Genomic DNA, 22,600 nt, shown 5'->3' on the forward strand with positions numbered 1-22,600 from the left:
CTTTCTGTAGGCATGTGAGATGCAGCACAGCTGCAGGGAAGTGTGAAATGGGCGTCCAAAGCATGAGTCACTTGTTCCCCGTGCAGGCTGCACACAAGGGGACAGGCCACTCTTGTTTCTTGTCTTTAACCACCACATTCACTCACTGCAGTTTGGAGCTAGCTACCTTTCCACATGCAGGCAGCACACCTTGCTCTAACACAACCCGTGTTGTCAGACAGATGAGGAAGGAGCAAGAAATCTCATCTTGCAAAGAAGATTTTGTGACTTAGGTTCATTCCTCCAACACAAGCATTTGGACAGAAACCCAAGCCCAGAGGCTCCAAGTCTGGTCCTTTTTAGACAAAAAGTCAAGGACATCCCAGGAGCAAGGTGCCATGGCTGGAAGATCAGAGCAAGAGTTTCAAGAAGAATGAACAGAGGCTGTGGGTCCTCACAACTGCAAATATAATACACATAGGACTCTAAAACACATTAGAGCACAAATATGAATAGGTGTTTAAATAGACTGTTGTCATCTAGTGCATCTCACAAATCTAATCAGAAGTAACTAATATGGCAAAAAGCCTATGGCAATGGCATCAGATGTAGCATTTAATAGTCAATTTGCAAAGGCTATCAGTTTCTTTCTTCCTTTTCGGATGTGTTTCATTGATGTTTCATACCAGTTTCTGCTCCTGTCCATAGTCACTTCAGTTTGTGACCACACCAACACCTCTGTCTGTCTCCCATTTCCCCTTTTCTCTCACCTACCACAGCAACAAACTCTCCAGGGTGCTTGTTTACTCACAGTGTTGGACTGTGGCAGATGCACAATTCTGAAAGCAAACACAAAATACCACCAACTATCTGGATATACAAGTGTGCCTACCCAGCCTCTACTACCAAACCCCAGCAGTAGTGAACTTGCCCAGATCAGATCCCTGAAGCAGGACCCCAAATTAGCAAAACAGTCCAACACAGGCATAGCTTTGTAAATTAGCTAAATGCAGTTTGATAAAGCACTGAAGACATGTTTAAGTCCTAGGTTATCAAAAAGCTTTGAAGTACATGCTTCGAAATGAAGTACGCACACATAACTTCTCTGTTAAACTGGGCTCCATGTCCTGATTTGAATCCAACTTTTCTCGCCAAGTTCGTGGAGGCCAACTGATCACTTGGAGAGCAAGATTATCAGGATTAGATCCCCTCCTTCCGGGGGCAAAGGAGCTAGGTTCATTAGTAAGAGGTGCTCAAATACCAACGTAACGGATGCAGAACACAATAGTAGTAACAATCACTCGCAAGCAAGAAGACACATAGGAAATGTCAGACACAAATTTAGATGCGTGTACAGTCAAGGACACAGCACAAAGCCTGATGAAGCCAGTGGGTCTGAGAGCACTCTAAGAACCCAAAATTTAGGTACCTTGAAAAAAAAGAAAGATGTATTTGTGATCCATGACTGAATATAGCTAAATACAGCTAAAGGGAACCTCTTTTCCTAATTATGTTTATCAGGAGAATTTTTTTGATTTAAACACTTGCACAGCTGTAACAATGTTATCTAATTTTGGCAGAGGAGAATAGAGTAGACTGACTAAAATTAGGTTTGCAAACATGCACTAGGAGACACAAGGCTTCACATGACTCATCTACTTCTCTGCTAGCAGCCTTCCTGGTACACTAATGGAGGGATCCTCAACAAGGATGACAATTTTCTCAATAAAGGCAGAAGATCTAAAGTAACCATGTTACGAGCAATGAGAAGATACTGCATTTGCCCTGAGGTAGCACATTCATTTTCAAGACATCTAGCAATAGAAAATCTCTTATCTGGAGAAGGTACTTTTAAATATTTTCCTGGAAAGGTAGTTAAATCTGAATGAATGTGTTAAAGCCTATATATCCTCATCTCCTGCCACACGTCAGCTTTGTTGGGAAGTCACATTATAAAACAGTGTGACACAGAGATATACATATAACTTTGTCCAGGAGGGTCAATCAAAAAAAAAATTACCTAAGTAGGAGCTGTTTCCAAAAGAAGTGTCACAACTTTAGCAGGTTTACACCCCAGAAGTCTCGATATCCCCATTTTGCAGACAGTGCATCTGTTTTACCCAGTCACCCCAGTTTTAGCACAAGCCTATGAAGAAATCCCAGGTCTCCCCAGGCCCTGCTCCCAATCCACCCATCTCATCCCACCATTTTCTTTCTGAAATCCATCCTGACTCCAGGTCTCTGTAACAGGCATGGGAATCAGAATGAATCTTACAATGTTCTGCACTAAAATTGTGAAGTTGCTGAGTTCAGTGCTTTCTACCTTCATCCTTCCAGCTCAGAGAAGAGCTCCTACATGCCATACATACCTCATGCTCTCTAAAGGCTGGGCCAAGACACAACACTGTTAGAACAAGGTTGTTCTTATCAATGCCTCCAAGACCATGCAAGCAAGCAGCAAGGTTACAGTACTCTGAGACACAGGGGGCTCTCTGTGATGATACATTCTAGAAAATGTAAGCAGTTAATCAAAACAACACTGGGTGACACACACTGGTATGGGAAAATCAAATTGTTTCACTGACAAGGATGGCAGAAGGACAAACACTACGCCTCTCCTGCAAACAAGAATTGTGACTTCAAGTTCCATGCATACAACTCAGTTAAAATTTGTCGTGGCACTAATAAAGCTGTGATCACGTCAATGCAGACACTAGGTTCAGCTTAGCTGACTGCTCTCTGTCCAGATGGGTTTCATAGTCTCTGCACAACCCCACGCTGCCAGAGAGCGTCAAACAACAGCCTACTGATACACAGGCAACTACATCCCCACTGACAGCTGCAGAGGGTCTTTACTAGCACTTTAGGTCAATGACAGATAGCTGATGAGGAAGGAAGGTAGGCAGAAATTACAGCCTTGGGGCTACAAGTGGTGAACTAACAGCTGGAGGGGCTCAGGGAGGGACAAAAAACGATCTGCACCAAGGGACGAAGCCTTGGAGACTCCCACAGGGGAGGCCATGGAAGAGGGCAGAGTGGTTTTCTACTTTCAGTTCTAGACTAAACTTTTCATGCCACTTACCTACCTAGCTTCTAATTTCTGTCTAGACTCCTGGGGCTTTATTCCAGTAATGGCTTCAAATTGGGCAGCCAGGAGAGGGAATGGAAAAATATCCACAACTGCTCTTTTGTACTCTACTCTCATGGGGTCAGCTACTCTGGCCACCTAGTCCTCCCTTTTCCCATAGGCTCTTGGATGTCTTCTGTGGGGAACTTTCACCTCAGGAACTAGGCAATACCAGGCAAATGGTGTTTGAATGGCCAGGGCAGGCTACAAAGAGCTCCTGATGCTAGTGGCTGCAGAAGAGAACACGAATGTGCAAAGCAGGGGTATTGTAATAAGAAAGAAAGTCACTATTTAACTGATTTAATTGGTGCAGTTGAAGGCACCATGCCTCATTTTATTGTTACAGGAATATGGAATATTCACATCTTATTCTCTCTCCTGCCTTATACCCTGAAACATAACGGCACCAACATCTGCCTGACTGGGAATTGCTCCATTTTCTCTGCAAGCAAAAAGTCAAGGAACTTTTTATTTTTTAAAAATGAAAACTGAGATTAGACTTGACATTTAGAAGCTTCCAAAACTGGCAGGCCCTAGGGCCAGGGACTTTGCAATCCCAAGAGGGCAGCTGTGCAAATTCAAAGAAATGAAGTGCAAGGAAATTGCATAAGTTGACCTCTCCCGCTGCAGCAGGGAGAGAAAGCCCAACACTTCCATGCTTCACTGGGCAGGCATTCATGAAGATGAGTAAAATATTATGATCAAAAGCTGTCTCCACAAGGAAACTCACTGAGGCAGCTAGTCTCCCTCCCAGCTTAAAAATTCAACCCTACTAGTCCCTGTAGAGGAGCAGGACCCTGACACAAGCATGTTACCTTCAGCTTTCTTTTCTTACATGACTTCACAACACTTCTTATGTCTGTAGATGAACGAAGGCTCTTTGCATAACCACCATCATTTCACTTGCAGACTTAGGCAGCAATCTCACAGAGGGGAATTGAGCCCAGCAAGCCAGTGAATGCATCTTTTCTTTCTTAAGGAACTGCAACACAGCATTTTTCTGCCAGAAAGAAGGCTCAGTTGTTCAGCACCTTTCGAACACATGCTTCCAGAAGAAAAATATCTGCCACTATAATTAAGGGTAGGGTGCTTAACTAAATATTTCTTTTGTCAGTCATTCATTTTAAAATGAGAGTTTATTGCCACATTATGCCATTTCAATATTGGATTGCCCTCAACTAGAACATCTGTGTACTTAACCAGCTGCTTTAAACAACTGCCTCCTTTAAAACTAAGTCAAAGAGATTATGTGTTTTATTATAGTCAAATTTCACTACGAAGTTCATTCTCTCATGTGCCATAGTTGGCAAGAAAAGAATTATCAATTCAGTTCCAAATTAAACAAAAGCTAAAAACCAAACTACTCTTACCAAAGGGACAGCAACTACCACCTGGTAACTGTGACAAGGATGTTAGCACAGAAACATTTAAAATTATTTACATATCCTTCTCCTTAATATTTCCTTAGATGTTTGGAAGCATGCCCCTGGAAACACACAAGTTCAGTCACTGCAGCTGGCAAGAGCAGGACAAGAAGAGATCAGCTCCTGGGACACATGATTTGAAGCCTTTAGTTCAACACAGGCTTGGTTGGTGTAACTGTTGGCTCCAGATATTCACGTGCACTTTTCAACTTTTCACAGCAATATTGCTCAGAGTAGTGAGACGCAAAAGCTTCGTAAGGTGTAAGAATGGATATGGGATTTCTTGTCCCAGAGTTCAGCTTCTAAAACAAAAAATTATGTTATCCCTGTGACAAAGAATTTAAAATGTAAACCGCATCAAATGGGCCCATCTGCCCAAGTTTTCAGAAAGCATGAACCATGCTTAAGCTCCATGCTTAAGATGTTTGCTTTCATTATTCCCTGCTACTTCACTGGTTAATGAATCATAAGCCAGACCCAGTGCAGGAGTAAAGCAGTGCTGCGCGGAGAAAATCCCCAGCTATTCTACACAAAACACAACAATCTGAGACTTTGACAAGATGATGTAAACAGGAGCACAGAGATTATTTTCTTGAAGGGAATTTCCTTTCTAGTATAGCAAACTACTGCACCAGTGGACCAGGCTGGTCTAGGATGACATTTAAAACAAAACACTTCAGAAAAACAAGTGGTTTCAGGAAAATGTCAGCTATCCCAGCCTCATTAACTAAGTGATTAAAAGCATAAAGACAATAGCACCCAACTGAGATGACAAAAGTTACAGACTGCCGATGTAATGGACAGACGAGGAGAAGCTCAGATACACTTTAACGTATCCATTTCTGTGTTTCAGATGTTTACTACATCAGGAACCTTCTGAAATCCCCTGCAATTCTCTCCATGACTTCTCTAGCATCCCAGTAGGCAGACAGGTGGATCACAAAGGAAGCTACTTTCATTCCTCCTCATTTGTATAGGTTTTACTACCCAGGATCAGGTAGCTCTTTGGACTTTCACATATATCTTTCCTGTGAAAAGCTTCATGACACCTAAGTACAGACATTTCTGTGGTTTAGGTGTTATTACATGTACCTAAAAGAGCCAGAACACAACAAAATGCCAGCAAAACACAAAGGCACATCATACAACTTAATGTACAGAAAAAGCTTTCATAAATAGTCTGTATGAATATACATGGGTGCACAATATCAGTTGGGATAAATTAATCTGAGCATACTGATGCAGTAGTGCCTTGGGAACCCCTGTAAATGTGGTCTTTGGATGGCTGTGTAAGCATCACATGCGCTGCATTTGAAATATATTTCAAGGAGAATTTGAAGTAAACTGAAAGAACAAGAATATCCCAGAGGATAAAGTAAGAATCAGAATACCAATGAACAGAACCACTACATGTTCCCTACAAGAGGGCAGTAGGTAATCCTGTTGGAAGAGGTGCAATCAGCTGTAGGAAACAGCCCAAGTATCACTGAAGCCATTCTCTATTTTTCTGCTTGCACCCCAATCAGAAGCCAAGTTCTATCTTGACTAACACCACACTTTACAAGGAAGCTTGTTTACTCCATTTTCTGAAATAAAAGGATGCATTCAAGCAATAAGCTGAACTCAAAGCTGTGGTCTTGCCCAAGTCAATGAGACAGTACCTGAGTCATTCCCATGTTTGTACTCTAAACCGAATTGAATCTAATGGACATTAAAACACAGGGGTCAGAAGCTGAGGTAAAGAAGACAATGCAAAACCCAACTATAAAAGAGCTAAACTCCTGTAAGCCACAATTTGAGTCAGAGGACATATTGGAGCCTTTTACACTCTTCTGAGTTGTGCTTCACCTCGCCCAGTCCAGACAACCTCTAATTGTCAGTTCTTCATTTGGACTCCCTTAAAATCAGAAGAAATAAAAGTGTTTCTAGAGCATGCTTCATTTACTCCTTAAGTAGGTGGCTAAAGCAGGTCAGATGAATCACGGTAGCAGCAGTTTTTTCTCTCCATTGATTACACAAGGACCCTACAGGGACCAGGAGGGATGTAGACATTCAGAGCTAGGAGAAATGAAGCCCAACACAGACATCTGCACAACTGCATTCACAGCACTACTTATCCTTTCATGGTTTGCAAGTGGGGCTAATTTCCACTGCAGAAAAAAGAAAAAAGTAGAAGACAACCAGATTTCTGAGAAGTGATCTTCAATTCTCAACAAGGCAAGGTCTTTCTTTCTGTTTCAAGCACTTAAATAAAGACTATGGGTTCAAAGAGTCTGAGTCATGATGCCTATTCCCAGCTCTACATCTTATCTGGAATCTGACCTTTGGCATGTCATTTAACCTCACTTTTCCTACTAACAGCAAACTAGGGATAAATTATAACAATTCTGCAAGAATGCTGTCTTTATCGACAACTGATCTTGAAAGTATTCTGGACTTTCTGTGCTCCTCATCGAAACAGTGATACTATTAACTATTATATGAACACTTGCATGATTACCATGACAAAGAGAGTATTTATCTGATGTTTACCTTTAAAACAGCTGACAATAATTTTTATGTGTTCTTCTTTTAATAGGCCTTCTCAGTCATATTCCTGTGGCTACTTGGAATTTGTATCTTCTGACCTGACACTTTCCAAGTTTACCACCATGTTTCCTTTTTCTGTTGCCTGTTAAAATCATGTACTAATGAAAAAAAAAATTCTTTGCTCTCTGCCTAAATATGACTATATATAATTAGAAATATATATATGTAAAAGCCCACACATTCTGTCATTAAGAGTAGCTGACAAATAGATTTTAATTGCAGTAGTGTAAACAAACTTGCAGTCTTTTGCCAAATCTAATGGGCAAATAAGAATAATTCCTGTCTAGAAGGCACACTTGAATCACTGTACAATAAATACAGTTAGAAATCAAAACGAAGTGTCATTGTCTCCATCTTCTGTTCTCACAACCCCACCATGGAAAATTCGAGGAAAGTGCTCACATAATACAAAGGCTTTCATTTTAATCTTAAAATGGTTTTCATTTACAGAACGATGTAGAAATAAACACATACAAGCATACAGATATGTAAGTATGCATATGAATATATACATACATCCTGTTTCAGAAGAAAGGCATCCTTGGACAAGAAAGACCCATGGAGCAGTGCCTGGATCTCACTCATCGGGGCCACTCTCACAATTTGGGACACCCTGTGCCTCCATTATCTCCCTTTAACACATCAATAAGTAACCTCCCTTCTCTTTCACATTTGTGGATGAAAACCTCTCTACTCATTTTAATTATTGTCAAATAGCACCTCTACCTGGGAAAAGCCACAGGACTGCTCCTGCCCAGCACCTTGCATAGAGCAAAGAGGGGGAGTTCCTGTGGCCTGCAGGAGGCTGAAGCACCCCATTAACGTGGGCTGCTGGCTGGATATTGCCATGTTGAGAGGGAGGAGACAACAAGGAAAACCTCTGGAGGAGGGCGTGTGCTGCAGCAGACACATGCAGCCACACTCGTGGCATGGAGGACATGCACTGCAGCGAAAGCAGCCTCCTGACAGCAACAGAGACCAGCTTCTCAATAGCCTTACCACACAACCTTCCTTCCCCCGTCCCCACAAAGCTGTGAATCACATCACTGCTCTGCAGCCCCTATGTCACAGAATCACAGAGTATTCCAGGTTGGAAGGGACCCACAAGTATCACTGAGTCCAACCCTTAGCCCTCCACAGGATCATTCCCAGGAGTCACACCATGTGCCTGAGAGTATCATCCAAACACTTCTTGAACTCTGTCAGGCTTGGTGCTGTGACCACTTCCCTGGGGAGCCTGTGCCAGTGCCCAACTACACCCTAGGGGAAGAACCTTTCTCTAATATACAACCTAAACCTCCCCTGACACAACTTCAGGTCATTCCCTTGGATTCTGTCACTGGTCAGCACAGACAGGAGATCAGTGTCTGCCTCTCTTCCTCCCCCCATTAGGAAGTTGTAGACTGCAATGAGTCTACGGCATGGGCTTAAGCTCTGCCAGGGGATGTTTAGGTTGGATATTAGAAAGAAGTTCCTTACAGAGAGAGTGATCAGGCATTGGAATGGCCTGCCCAGAGAGGTGGTGGATTCACCATCCCTGGAGGTTTTAAGACGAGGCTGGATGTGGCACTGAGTGCCATGATCTGTGTAATCACAGCAGGGTTGGATCAAGGGTTGGACTTGATGATCTCGGAGGTCTCTTCCAACCCAGTTAATTCTATGATTCTATGATTCTTTTCTCCAGGATGAACAGACCAAGTGACCTCAGCTGCTCTTCATACAACTTCCCCTCAAGGGCCTTCACCATCATCGCTGCCCTCCTTTGGACGCTCTCTCATAGCTGAATATCTTTCTTACATTGTGGTGCCCAAAACTGAACACAATATTCAAGGTAAGGCTGCCTCAGTGCAGAGCAGAGCAGGACAATCCCCTCTCTCAACCAGCTGTTGATGCATTGCACGATACACCCCCAGACATGGTTGGCCCTCCTGGCTGCCAGGACACTGCTGACTCACATTCAACTTGCTGTCGACCAGGACCCCCAAGTCCCTTTCCCAGCACTGCTTTCCAGCATCTCATTCCCCAGTCTGTATGAACATCCAGGGTTGCCCCATCCCAGGTGCACAATCCAGCACTTCCCCTTGTTGAACTTCCTATTTGTTTAAATTTGCTTGCCCCCTGAGACTGCAGCCCTGGCCCAGGGCTGCCCTCAGTGAGGAGCAGGTAGAGCCCCTGGCAGGTACATGGCTGCAGTGCTCGCGGCCTGGGGCACTGTGCCCTGTGTGTGCAGGCACACACGTTCCACGTCTGGCAGCATCTGCACTAAACATGAGCATTAAAGACAAATCCTCAGCTCTCTGGCACAACCATCAGATTGGATCCCCTCTCCAATTTACAAAAATTTTGGACTCAAGACTAGAATCTGCACACTAAACACCAACCAGGAAAAACCAGATGACCCCTCCAGCCCATGTTCCCAGATGGATGGCTTCCAGTGACGCACATTTCTAGGGGTTGCAGCAAACACCTGTGTGAGAGGCTGCAATTCCAGCCAACTCAGTGCACCTGCACCACCCCCCTTGCTTGCTCACCAGCTCTGTCCCCGCTTGTCTCATCTTGCTTGAACATCGAAGTAAAACTCAAACTGACAAGCAACACCTGTTTCCACAGCTATTTTCCACACCCAGCTACATCTAATCCTTGCTTCATTGCCTTCTTTAAAGTTTAATAGTGGTTTCAGTGAGCAGTCTTAGTCAAGTTTCTGACTTTTTTACTTAATGCTTCCGTGGCTGAGCTCAGACATCTGAAGGAATCTAGGTTTAAGTAATCTGCTCAACATAGAAAGCCCTGGAAGTATGCTTTCTGCTCGTCATCATCTTAAACCACAACTGCAAAGCTGCAGTATGGTGTGCATTTTTCCACTGTGGCAATACAATGGCAGCGTTTTGCTTCCCTTGCATTGAATTTTCTCAACAGCTCCTCTCCCAGATCGACTCAATATAAATCAGGATGTATGCCTCAAAATGTACTTTAAAATTCAAGTTTCTATTCACAGTACCCACCAAAAGCCCTTTTAAAATACTGAGAAACAACTAAAAGACCTGATTGAGTTTACAGATTAGTTCCTTTAATTTAAACTCATGTAATTTACAAGCATGCAATCTGACTACAAAGATTTTGAAACCTCAGAGGTCCTGAGAAAGGACCACAAACTTTAATTTGGCCAAGCACGACCAGCTGAGTGCTGTACTTGGATTACAACACATACTGGGGAAAGTGGTGGGGGAAAGTCCCAAGAAGTAAAATTGCAGCAAGTTCTCTGAGCCTTGTGGGACCCAAAGGTGGTAATCCCTGTGTGTGGCAGCAAGGCAGTGGTTGCCCAGCTCGTGCCTGAGCCCTGAGCTGGGGCTGCCATCCTCAGCATCGCCTGGACAGCCAGACCGACCTCAGATACTTCACACAGAATAAACCAAAAAAGTGAAGCAAAACACATTCCAGACCTCAGGAGCCAAACTGTGGATCTACAGGGAAAATGGGTCCTTATCTGACCCCTTGCTTTCCCCTCACCCACACACACAAGAGCAGCCAGCTGAAATCCCCAGTATTTGGCAAACAAGGTTATCCTGACGCAGACCCAGAGCCATACAAGTGTGCCTGGAGCTCAGAAGGAACGTGGGAAGCTGCAAAAGGACTGAGCTCACACCCACACCCAATGGTTGTGTATTTGCAGGCACAGATGTGATTTTCTTCTGGGGGAAGAAAACTGTACCTGAAAGGAGCAGAACTGCAGTGGGAGCTGAGGTGATGCCAAGTGCGCTGTGTCCCCTCCGAACGACCCCTCTGCTTCGTAAGTCTCTGTGCTAGGAAATCACATCGTATTTCAGAATTGATTTCCTCTCACTTCAGCCTTCAAAACTAGGGTATTGTTACATCTTGGTCAGCAGTGTCAGGATTTTCCACAACAAATCAGACTGTTTTCATGTCAAATTACCTAGATACCTTACATGGGCTCCACCCTGTGGGTACTTCATTTTCACCTTCTTCTGTAATAGCACGTTTTCTTTCTTCTCCTTTTCACACTTCACTTTTATAAATCATTTAAATAAATACCTATCTTTGTTTAATGAGCTTGGGCTGTCTGAGTGAGCTTTGAAAATACCATTAGTTATATAGAGTAGCTAAAAATTGCTATAGGGGAGCTACTCAAATTAATGCATTACCTCCTATTAGTACTAATAATCTTGCCTAACAAGCTAGTACAGTCTTTGAAGTGTCATCCTCAAGCTTTGAGAGCGATCCATTTCCAAAGGTGGTGACGGGTTTTTCCCTATCCTTTATATTACTAGTACCTAGAAGTCCTGAAACCTTTGCTGTTCCTCTTGCAACAGAAATGTCCCAATACCCCAACAGGAGCAGTCCAGCTGCACCACACAGCACACCTACATCTGACTCAACAGCCTGCCTTACTTGCTTTAAAGCATGGTGAAGCTTGGGCTGTATTCTCTATTTTTACAGAACAAACAGTGATGGTGCAATTATCTGGCTTAACTGGGACACGCATTTATTTACGCCCGAGCACTACAGTAGTGTGTGACCTAAGGCACAGGCTCTAGGCAAGAACCTCTTTCTCTGGTGACAGGGTCACGAGAAAAACGCATTTCATTTGCTCTAACAGCATCCTTCTGGGTTACAACTGAATTTTTTCTTGACTTTGTCCCTCTTGCGTACGTGCTTTGACCACCATCACCTACCTTATATTGCTGTGTCAACTGCTAACATGTACTGATACATCTCACTGATGATGTAGAAATCCCACAGGAGACATTGTAGCCTGCCAGTTTTAGTGTGTTCCTGGGGAAGATGTCTTCATCTATTAGTTTGTTTTCCTTGATGCAACTGATGCACTGAAAAATCATACATGTAAGAAAATAGCAGCTTCTACAATGTTAGAGTCAAAATGCCTGCTCCCTCCATTCTGCCATACGCACAGACAAGTTTAGAATCACTTTTTCCACATTCTATAGACCTGAAAAGCAAACACAAACTTTCAAATAATTCAAGTATTCCATGTCTTTGAGAGCCTTTCAAGACAAAGGCGAATTTTCTACATAAATAGCATCCAGCTGGTCCTCCTCCCTGGACTAATCAGAGCAGATACACGCTCTTGTGAAAATGTGATCCATGTAAAATGAATTTTTCTTGATTTTTGAAATATGGTTCTTATATTTCCATTCCCCAATTAAAACAAGAATGTGACTTTGATGTCAAATAATTTGCAATGGATGTCAAAAGGAGTCTTATCTGTTACTTCCATTTTAATGCCACTTTATAAGAAACAGTCCCTTGCCAAACAGCAGCCAAGATGTGATGGCTTGGCAGAGCAGTGTTAACTACATGAAATGGCATCAAAAAGTGTGGTCTCATCAAGCAAAGACAGTCTGTGGAGGCAAGGTTGGTAGAAATCATTCTTTCATTATACAATTATTAGAAGAAAGGACAAGCTTTTTGATACAAACCCCTCCTTTGGTCTGAAAAAAAAAAAGGTTTCAATCATCCTTTTCCCTAAATTTTTACCTGTCCTTTTCTTCTTTTATTTCCTTTAAGCCTGACTTTTCCCCACTTTCCTTCCCTCCCATGGAAAAATTTAATGGAAAACTAGTCTGAGGCTTTACACCACTGCTAACAATTTATACTTAAATGAAAAGAAAAGCAGAGGTTTTACCTCCAAGATTTACCTTTCCTCTGTGTGGCTTTCATATTTTTTTACAAATTTCTTTGTTTGAGACTTTCACTGCAGATCTGTAAAGGGTTGTGTAACCATAATCTTGCCTGGTTTTGCAAGTCATAGAAGTTGGCTTAATAAAATACATTCCCTCTCCCTTCAAACAGTGTCTCATTTATATCCCTAGATCGTGATCATTACAACAGCACTAGGATAGATATTTTATGGAAATTCATTAGTTTTCCTAAAGACACCACAATCTCTCATGCTCTGTAGCTAAATGCCTAAGACACTTGCCCAGGATGTGGACAATCAGAACTTAAAATCAACCCTGTATGACTGCAAGAACAGTTTTTCATCCCAAGTAATCCAGAAATCAGACAAAGTAGAATTCCAGTTTAAGCCTTCTCATCCTGAAACAACACTGCTGACCCATACACAGTGAAACAACTGTACTAAAACAGAGTATGAAAGTGTGTATTTTCACCAAAGAAAGATGGAGTAGCTTTATCCACATTCAGTTTCAGATTCAAGCCCTCAGCTCTGTGAAACAGAGCCATCATCCTCAAGCCCAGCCTAGCAATCTTTTCTGGGCTGTTATCCTCCAAAATTTCATGGCACTTTGCAACATCAACTCCGTCTCCTTCATGCATCTTTAGCTTGGTAAAGTTTTCCTCTACATTTCTCTCACCCAGATCACTTCCTTTCTTCTTCAGAGCTTATCTTTGCTTTCTTTGCACCAATATGGAAAGGAATGTGCTGTTTCCCAGACTCTTCCATCTTCTCACCTTCCCCTACACTAGTTGCAATGAAGAAAAACAAAGAGTCAGCTTTCTCTACCTGATTTTAAAAGGTAATACTGCAAACACCTAATGGACAATTTTTTCTTCTCATAACCTTATCTGAGCCATGTTATTGTCTAGCAGGAGGAGGCAAGGGTTTCTAAAGGAGACAGACCCAGCTTGCTGTGCCATCCAAAATTTGAACTAAACCCATGTTCTCCCAACGTGGAATGAAGAAGCTCCTCAGCTTCTGAACAGAAAATAATCTGCAACTATAGATATCACCTTAAAGGGAAGAAACTCTAAACATGCAGTAGGTAGCAGCTGTTTTCCATGAAAGTTCAGCTGAAGTGCTTCAAATCTTTATACTGAGGCTTAGCAAATGCAGACAGGACTGAGAACGACTTGCTGTAATGGATGCCCATAGGTGGATTTAAAAATTATCACAAGTTCTGTTCTTTAAAGAAACCATCTGTACTCGTGTTTGTTTTCATTTTAAAGACTGACATCAATTTCCATGTGTCTTGATAACTACCTTCAGTTCTGAAAAGTGTGTCTGGATCCTCATTAAACAACAGCAGTCACTTCTTGTTTGTGAATATTACTACAAGGTTGGTTAAAAAAAGGAAAGGGGAATAAACATGTTTTGGAGATGAGAGAGACAACAGAAGTATGCAAAAAACAGATTACCATGCCTAGAAGTCAAAGGGAATGGAGAGGAAATCCCTTGATTTTGGAAATTATTACACTGCAGTAGATCTCAGGTAGCTGAACCAAGCTTTTGGCACCAGTGAGACTGGTGCTCTGTAGGGTGTACAGTTTGACCTGAGAAAACATGGGAACACTCCATATGTACACAGACAGCCCTGTGTTTCAGCCTCTAAATACACACACCAAGGACAATTTACATTGATTTTAATGCGACCGGAAATTTCCTCCTAACATAGATAGTGGAGCTCCTCCAATCCAATGAATATCCTGGGATAAACCTCCTTCTTTCATATTTATATTTGGAAATTATACACCCAGGAATAAGAACATTTTCCCCTTAAAATCTGGCCAAACCTGACTCCACCATCTCTCACAAAGATCTTTAGCTATTTTCCTCTTCAGGAGAAATATTACAACATAGCCACTATGAGAATAGTACGTGCTTATCTTTATTCCCAGCAACAGCATTCTCACTTTACTTCCTTAGCAGCATTTCTCTCCTCTTCAAATGTCTCTGTGCTAAACCATTGAAATATGTGGCAACTGCAGTGTCAGTTGTCACAGGGAAAAATATGTCAGCAAAAACATTTGATTCAATCTGCTGTTTAAGGAAGCAACATTTCCTCAGGGTGTGTGCCTTGTGTGGATAAATAACAACTGTCCAAAATCCAAGGATCTAAAATCAATTTCCAATATCAAAGGGCAGATTTGAGGCAACCACCTTCAGCCAAAGAAAAATGCAGAACTAGTTCCTTTTCCTCCTTTTTTAATTTAGTGCAAATTTGTTTCAGGAAAAAAAATTTTAAAAAAAAGGATAAAATTTAGCCTCTCAGTCACAAAATGGCGAATTTTTAACTAAAGAATGATGCAAAGGATATTGTAGATCTTAAGAGGAACCATAACTTGCCCCCCAGGCACATGCATTTTCCCTGATGAGATTCATAATATGGAATATTCACATTTGCAAAGTGAACAACTACACTTGCCAATTCCTGCAGATAATCCAAAACTTCTGTCTCAACAATGTATTTTTATCAAGTTTTGTGTTCAGCTCTGAGGCTCCCAGCATAAGAAGGATATCAGCCTGTTGGAGTGAGTCCAGACTAGGGCCATGAGGATGATCCAAGGGCTGGAGTACTTCTCCTATGAAGACAGGCTGAGAGAGTTGGGATTGTTCAGCCTGGACAGGAGAAGGCTCTAGGGAGACCTTATAGCACCTTCCAGTACCCAAAGGGGCTAAAAGAGGGATGGAGAGGGACTTTTTTTACATGGGCATGTAGTGACAGGCCTAGGAGGAAAGGCTTCAGACTGAAAGAAGGCAGGTTTAGATTAGGTATCAGGAAGAAATTCTTTACTGTGAGGGTGGTGAGGCAGTGGAACAGACTGCCCAGAGAAGCTGTCAGTGCCCATCCCTGGAAGTGTTCAGGGAAAGGTTGGATGGGGTTTTGAACAACCTGGTATAGTGGAAGGTGCTCTTGCCCATGGCAGGGGGGTTGGAACTAGATAAGCTATAAGGTCGCTTCCAGCCCAAACCATTCCACGATTTTATGATTTTGCCTGTATCCATGCAAGGACAAAAGGGAGGAATACAGCCAGCCGGTTTGCTCGTGGACACAGTCTATTGAAGAGAAAGTGCTGAGCAAGTAGAGACTTGGCAGGTCTGCAGCTTCCAGGTTCCCACATTTGTGGTTATTCATTAAGCACCTACAGGATATTTTGAACATAATAATACAATCGGCGAGTTCAGCAATGCAGGTTAGAAGGCATGGAGATCCTGCAAGTCATTATGGTCTGTCAATAAAACTGTCCTTGGGTTTTCTCCAAGGTTTTCTACTTCCAAAATTTCCCCCCCTCTTGTCAGAAAAGACTATCTGAGCTATTTGACATGTTTTTTGCTAGCTGCTCCATCTAACCAGTAAGGTCAGTGTCACCAACTTGCAACAACAATTTGTTCCATTTCTCCACAGTTCTGCAATACCAATACATCTCTACACAAAAGCTACACTCCTATAGAAACTGGAACGGTCTTTTGGCAACTCTCTTGATGCTTCTTACTCATCAATATGATCATATTTCTTGTAGCAAAGAACAAAAATCCTCTTCTGTTGTTATAGAGTCATAGAATAATTTGGGTTGGAAGGGACCTTAAAGATCATCTAGTTCCAACCTCACTGCTGTGGGCAGGGACACTTTTCACGTTATTGGGATTGCCTCGACCCAGGTGCAGGACATTGCACTTGGCCTTGATAAACTTCATGAGGTTCACAGGGGTCCATTTCTCAAGCCTGTGTGTCAACTGCACCACAAAGCTTGGTGTCATCAGCAAACTTGCTGAGGGTGCACTCACTCCCACTGTCTATGCTGCCAATAAATATGTGCCAGTCCCAATACTGACCCCTGAGGAATGACACACACCACTCACCATTGCTCTCCACTTTGACAAGCTATTGATCACAGGTCTTTGAGTGTCACCATCCAGCCAATTTCTTATCCCTCGAGTGGTCCCCCTGTCAAATCCATGCCTCTCCAGTTTAGAGTCCAGGATGTTATGCAGGACAGAGTCAAACGTTTTGCACAAATCCAGGTAGATGGTGTCAGTTACTCTTTCTTTATCCACGAATGCTGTAACCTTATTGCAAAAGACCACCATATTTTGAGGGGACGATTTGCCCTTGGTGAAGCCATATCTGCTGCCACTTCACCTACAGCTTCCTGAAGTTGCCTGTCTATTCAAACTGCAGCTGCACTTCTGAAAAATAGGATTATTTCAAAGGCCTCCTTCTTCTTAGGAATTTTCAGCTGGAAAAGCCATGGGAGACAAGCCTGTCTCCCTTTGGAGGGAGCCTTTGGAGCCTTTGTCCCTTTGATAAATCATCTTGCTGTTTCCTGGGGAAGGGGAAAGGAAAAGCCACCTGCCTATTACTATAATGTCTACCTTTACAAAATTATCATGCTTGTCCTTTATACTATTTTCTAATAAATACACCATCTACCTTAGAGGTACCTAAAATGTCAGCAGTGAAATCACAGAATCATAGAATATCTCAAGTTGGAAAGCATAAGTATCATGGAGTCTAATTCCCTGCTCCTCACAGAACTACCCAAAACTAAACTATATGACTGAGAACATTGTCCAAGCACTCCTTGAACTCTGACATGTTTGGTGCTATAAGCACTTCCCTGGAAAACCTGTTCCAGTGGCCCATCACCCTCTCAGTGAAGAACTTCTTCCTAATGTCCAATTTGAACTCCCTCTGATGCAGCTTCTTTCCATTTCCTTGTGTCCCATTGTTGGTCACCATAGAGCAGAATGCTGCAGTCAAAGCCAGAGCAGGTGTTTGATAGGCAACTGCTGCCAGCATTGATGTTTGCAGAATCATATCAAAACCAGAATTCTTCACTAATTTGGGCTGTTCAGCTTTTCATTTGGCAGCAATGGAATTAGAGGCTTAGGTGTCATAATCCCTGGGGGCTGATCCAGTTGTGCAGCTAAACTCAGTCATGAAATGCTTATAGGTATGGTAAACTCAATGCCTGCATCTGCTCAAAGACACAGGGGATCACCTGCTCCCAGGAGGCTCCACCCGATGTTGCTTCTGCTTTGGGGATCAGCAGGTGAGAGGTTCCACATGCACCACGGTACCCAAACGCTTCATGTTCATTCTGAACTTTGCTTTCTATTCACCGGTGGCTTTCACTTCCTCTCTTCATAGCCAGCTTGCTTTGAGAGACTGATTTTGCTTCCTGTAGCGTTCTCAGTTTTGCTTGGTGGATGGGGGAAGAGAAGATGCAGTTAAAAATACTGCGATGCCGTGGTGGGCGGTGTAGCAGAAATAGACAGACACCAGCTCAGTGAGAAGCATACCAAGTAATATCCCCGAAAGATAAAGGCATGGCAACAAAGGAAAAGAAAATGCATTTGTGTGCTGCCACTAGAGAGCTAAATCTGGGCTGAAGATACCAAATGAGGAGTGCTGCTCGCGGCCAAGCGCACCATCCTCCCGACGGCTTCACATGCAAAGTCATCTTACGACTGTGCGGTCAGCAGGAGAGCATAAAAGCACAGCTGACAAACAATCTCACCTCCAATTATAAACCAAATGTATGTGAGCTTTGGGGTTTTATGAAGACGGCGCAGAAAATCAGCAGCAAAATGGGCCCAACCAGTATCACACAGAAACAGAAGCCCATATGGGCTGAGAAGGGGCTGAGCTCCATTAACTCCTGCTTTACAACCAACCAAAGTTTTCCAGGAGATATTAGGTTATTCCCAAGAGGAAAATAAACCAAGCTTGGCCAACACAAGGAGCTATGAGACTATTCAATGGATTTACCCCCTATTGTTTCAGAGGCTTGAGTGTCCCTTCATCCAGCCAGTAACCACAGAGGTAAGATTTCATCCCAAAGGACTTTACAAATAAGTGTTTCACAAACACCACACCAGGGTCACTTACAGCCCTTAAGTGAGACACTTCTGCAGAGAGGTTCTGTAGCTGCTTAACACCTCACAAAAGTAACCTGCCACCATTTTGCCAGGGAAGTGAAGAAGGCTGCATCAAACTGAAATTGCTGGGGCAACCCAGGCAGCCAGATTGCAGGGATGCCTCTTGGCAAGGGATCAGGGTGCCACAGCCCCCACCACCCATCTGGGGAGTCCTGAAGGTCTTTAAGGCCCAGGTGTGGAGGCAGAAAAAAAAAAAAGAGTAAGACATACAGAAATGTCATGCATGGGTCTGCAGGAGCACTGGGCTCACCACTTCTCTAGACAGTTGGGTACCCAAGCCCTGCAACTGCACAGGCAGATGCAAACAGCCATGCCCCTACAACATGCAATCAGCACCTGCTTCAGGTTAAGGTCAAGATGAGAGATAAGTGCAAGCCTGTGTTTCAAGCACATGGAAGAGTGTGGGGCCACCATGGAGCAGGGGCCCGAAGGCCAAAGAGTGCCCTCTGCTGCTACATCCACTTTGCTTCCAGGGACCCATGGGAGGGAGACTTCCATCCCACTGCTCAACTAAAGCCTTTTTTCCTCTTTATTTTGCAAGATATATGTTCTAATCCCATCCAAATCTAAAATAGCCATGGGCATGAGAATAATCACACCATAACAGAAACCATCAACATGCAGATACAACCTTAACAAAACACCATGGAAATGCCCAATAAAATAAATGTCATTTAAATTCTGCTATACAGAAAACCCAGCCCTACCAGTGCAGAAAATTTAAAAGAAAATGTCTAGCAGTCTGAACATCAAATGTTAATGCTATTTTCAAATCAAGTTTAAGAAAGGATGACAAGTAATTTAATAAGCCTAATGGGTGTGTAATCAGCACTTGACCATTCCTTCCATTAAAGTAGGTGTCTTCCTGGCCCAAGATGTCTAGGAAAGCCACTGAAAGACTGCTAAGGCTTTTAGAGCACAGTTTCTAAAACACTCTTATTTTTCTTCTCATTCTCATTCTCATTGAGAGTTTCACTCAATTAAGAATCATAGAATCTTATAAGAATAGGACCCAACCAACCATTTGAAATACAAACAACTCTGTGGGCAAAGTACGTGGCACAGTAAGTTTGGGGTCCATTTGCACCTTAATTTACTGCCAACACTCAGTGATGTCAAGATTCCAATCATCTCCTGACAGCCCTATGACAACAGCAGTTACACAGCATTATGTGGTCTTCCAGTAAAATCTTTTCCCTCAGACAGCATCACACTGCACTTCACAACAGGAGAAATATACACTGTCAGCCTGCACCTCCCCAGCCCTTATGTCTGGAATCAGGACATTTGGGGGGTGGGGAGTGTCCTGTGCCTGCTTTTATTGCTTTTGACACCACTCACATACAGAACCCATCACAAAATCACAAAATAATAAAAATTGCCAATAGTTTAAATGCTTAACAAAAGGCATAAATCATGTTAAAAAATATTTAATCTGAGGCTAGAAAGTTTAATTTTAAAATATTTGGTACAGAATTCTCACTGGGTATACAAAGAATCCATCATCTCCTCTATTTACATACTTGGTCAAACAATCAATTCCTTTGAACCAAAAAGGAAAGGGTACTTTTAAGATACATTATAAAAATTATATACAGACAAACATCATAAGGTAATGCCTAATGCTGTTGCAACATTGTAATCATTTTATCTGGACAACTTTATAACACAAGTTATAAGAACTGAACACACTAAGCAAAAAATTTTTTAAAAAAAGTGAGGCACTCCCTCCCCCACAACTACTGACCAGAATTTTTTCAAGTCCCAAACTGTTTTATTACATAGAAAAATAATTAAGTCTGTTAGTGAGGGTAGAAATTCTATTTCATGTCTTCAAAAATCTGTTTCGGTTTTAATAGACCTCAATACTCACATAAGGATGGAGTTATATTAGGGGTAGGGATGGAGGAGGAGAGGGGGCAGAGGCAAGACTGAGCAGAACTAATATCAAATAAAAGGTGCTAATTTTATATTCTAACAATCACAATTGCTCAACAACAAACCAACCCCAACAAACTTAACAATATTCTTATTTTAAATGCAATTCATAAGGAATCTGCTGCTACAAGATTACAAAAAAAACATGCATACTCTGCAGCAGCATAAAATATAATCCTGTGTACAATCCAAGCATCAATTTTCTCTATCACCATCAGTATTTTATCTTGAAGGAGCATCTGTCAGATTCTCCAGAACCAAAAATAGCAAAGACCCTTTTAAACAGAACAGTTTCTGGTTTATATTTATAGCCATGCTGTACTCGCTGCTTCTGGCTGCAAGGCTATGAAATTTGTGCAAGATATAATCAATTACCCAGCTTTGCACTTCATCATGCAGTTAGCTCCCGTTACCTGCATCGTACCCTTCAAGCACTTCTCCCCACGCATAGGGTAGAGATTTTAAAACGCAATAAATATCTGCACACCGAAGGACTAACTGTAGAGCTGACTGACATTACACAGCAAAAACCTTGTGAGAACAAAAACCAAGCACACTGATGTATAAAACAGAGAGCCTACCTGAATTCTTCAAATGCATACATGGCCTAGCAACTACACAAATGCTCTGGAATTTAAAATAATCTTCTTTACGTGCAGGAGGACCATTTAGATTGTCAAACTGCAGCAAAATGCATAATGACGAGACAGTATATTTGAAATATTCTGAGGAGAAAGGGTATGCAGATACTGGCCTGCAGCCTACAGCTCAGCCAGCTGCTGACAAGCAGCAGCTAACAGGGAAAGGCGATAGAGTACCATGTGATCATTCCTGCAAGTCTGATTAATGCAGTATACTCCAAGAATACAGGCTGATATCTTTATTATTCAAGCCAAATAAGTCAAATACGGTACACGACAGGCTTCACAGCTGAATTATCATTCACATGCCACATCAAAATCAGCAAATGCAAGCAGAGGACACTAAAAAACTAAATATATACTGTAACCGAAGAGATTAATTAGGCCCATTCAAGCTGATTTTCTTACCTTGCAGTGGCATTTTAGTCTGTGTTTTTATTCATCTAAACCATCAGTGATGGAACAAAAGACTGCATCCACAAACCTCCCCTTCCATGAATGCCAGAACATTTAAAGTAGTTTATCTGCTAGAAATCATTTCCTCTGTAGTCTATCCCCAACCACTTTAACTCCTTCAGCCCTGAATTCATTGCCATAAACCCCATTTGCAGTGCCATGTGGGCTTTTTAGGGTTTATAGGGTTAACATCAAGAAATTGCAGCAGTGCAACTGAATGAAGCGGGGTAAAAGCCAAAGGAGTTATATCTGCAGGATCACAGAAGGGAGACAGGAATGAGGAAAGTTGAGCATTTCGTGGCATTGCAGTGTGCAAGCAAGGATGCTTCAGCTGCCTAGCAACAGCACACGCAATCTCCATGGCAACAGCGCAGCAAGCGCAGGGTCAGAGCATCCGCTGCGCAACCCCAGGGGTGACACACGGGACCAACCTCCCCCAGCCCGGCCACACCACCCCTGTAGTGGCCACACCACCCCTGTGCTGGCCACTCTGCACCGCCAAAACCTGCTCCCAGGGTAACCAGGAGCCACGAGCCACCCCAGGCTCAGGGGTGCAGTCTGCACCTACTCTACGTAGGGAGGTCCCACCAATGTGGAGGATGGAAGCACATGGACGTGCTCCTGGAATAGCTTGGCAATGGGAAGCACATCTGCTGCTCTGAAATAACATGGCCCAGCAGTGTTGCATGCAGGGGTTTGAATAAATACAGGTCACAGTGCTGGGGAACAGACCCCAAAACACCGAGTGCCAGAGCTCACCATCCCCTTGGAAATCCTGAATGTGCAA

General features: G+C 42.7%; 1 protein-coding gene across 5 annotated transcripts in view; it reads right to left on the minus strand.

Annotated features, from left to right (window-relative positions):
• EVL (Enah/Vasp-like) overlaps positions 1 to 22,010 on the minus strand; it is a 125,203-nt gene extending 103,193 nt beyond the window's left edge. The window contains exon 1 of one of the 5 annotated variants that reach the window (XM_027897516.1): positions 21,298 to 21,498. In XM_027897516.1, coding sequence (XP_027753317.1) covers positions 21,298 to 21,320 — 23 coding nt within the window. In that variant the 5' untranslated portion in view covers positions 21,321 to 21,498. Of the gene's footprint in view, positions 1 to 21,297; positions 21,499 to 21,765 lie in introns of those variants that run through there. The other 4 variants (XM_027897517.1, XM_027897512.1, XM_027897515.1 and 1 more) reach the window with 4 other exon arrangements.
• Between the last annotated feature and the right edge of the window lie 590 nt (positions 22,011 to 22,600).

The sequence above is a fragment of the Empidonax traillii genome, unplaced genomic scaffold (genome assembly GCF_003031625.1).
Source record: "Empidonax traillii isolate 1590-97213 ecotype Southwest subspecies unplaced genomic scaffold, ASM303162v1 scaffold544:size423439, whole genome shotgun sequence".
Lineage (NCBI taxonomy): Eukaryota > Metazoa > Chordata > Aves > Passeriformes > Tyrannidae > Empidonax > Empidonax traillii.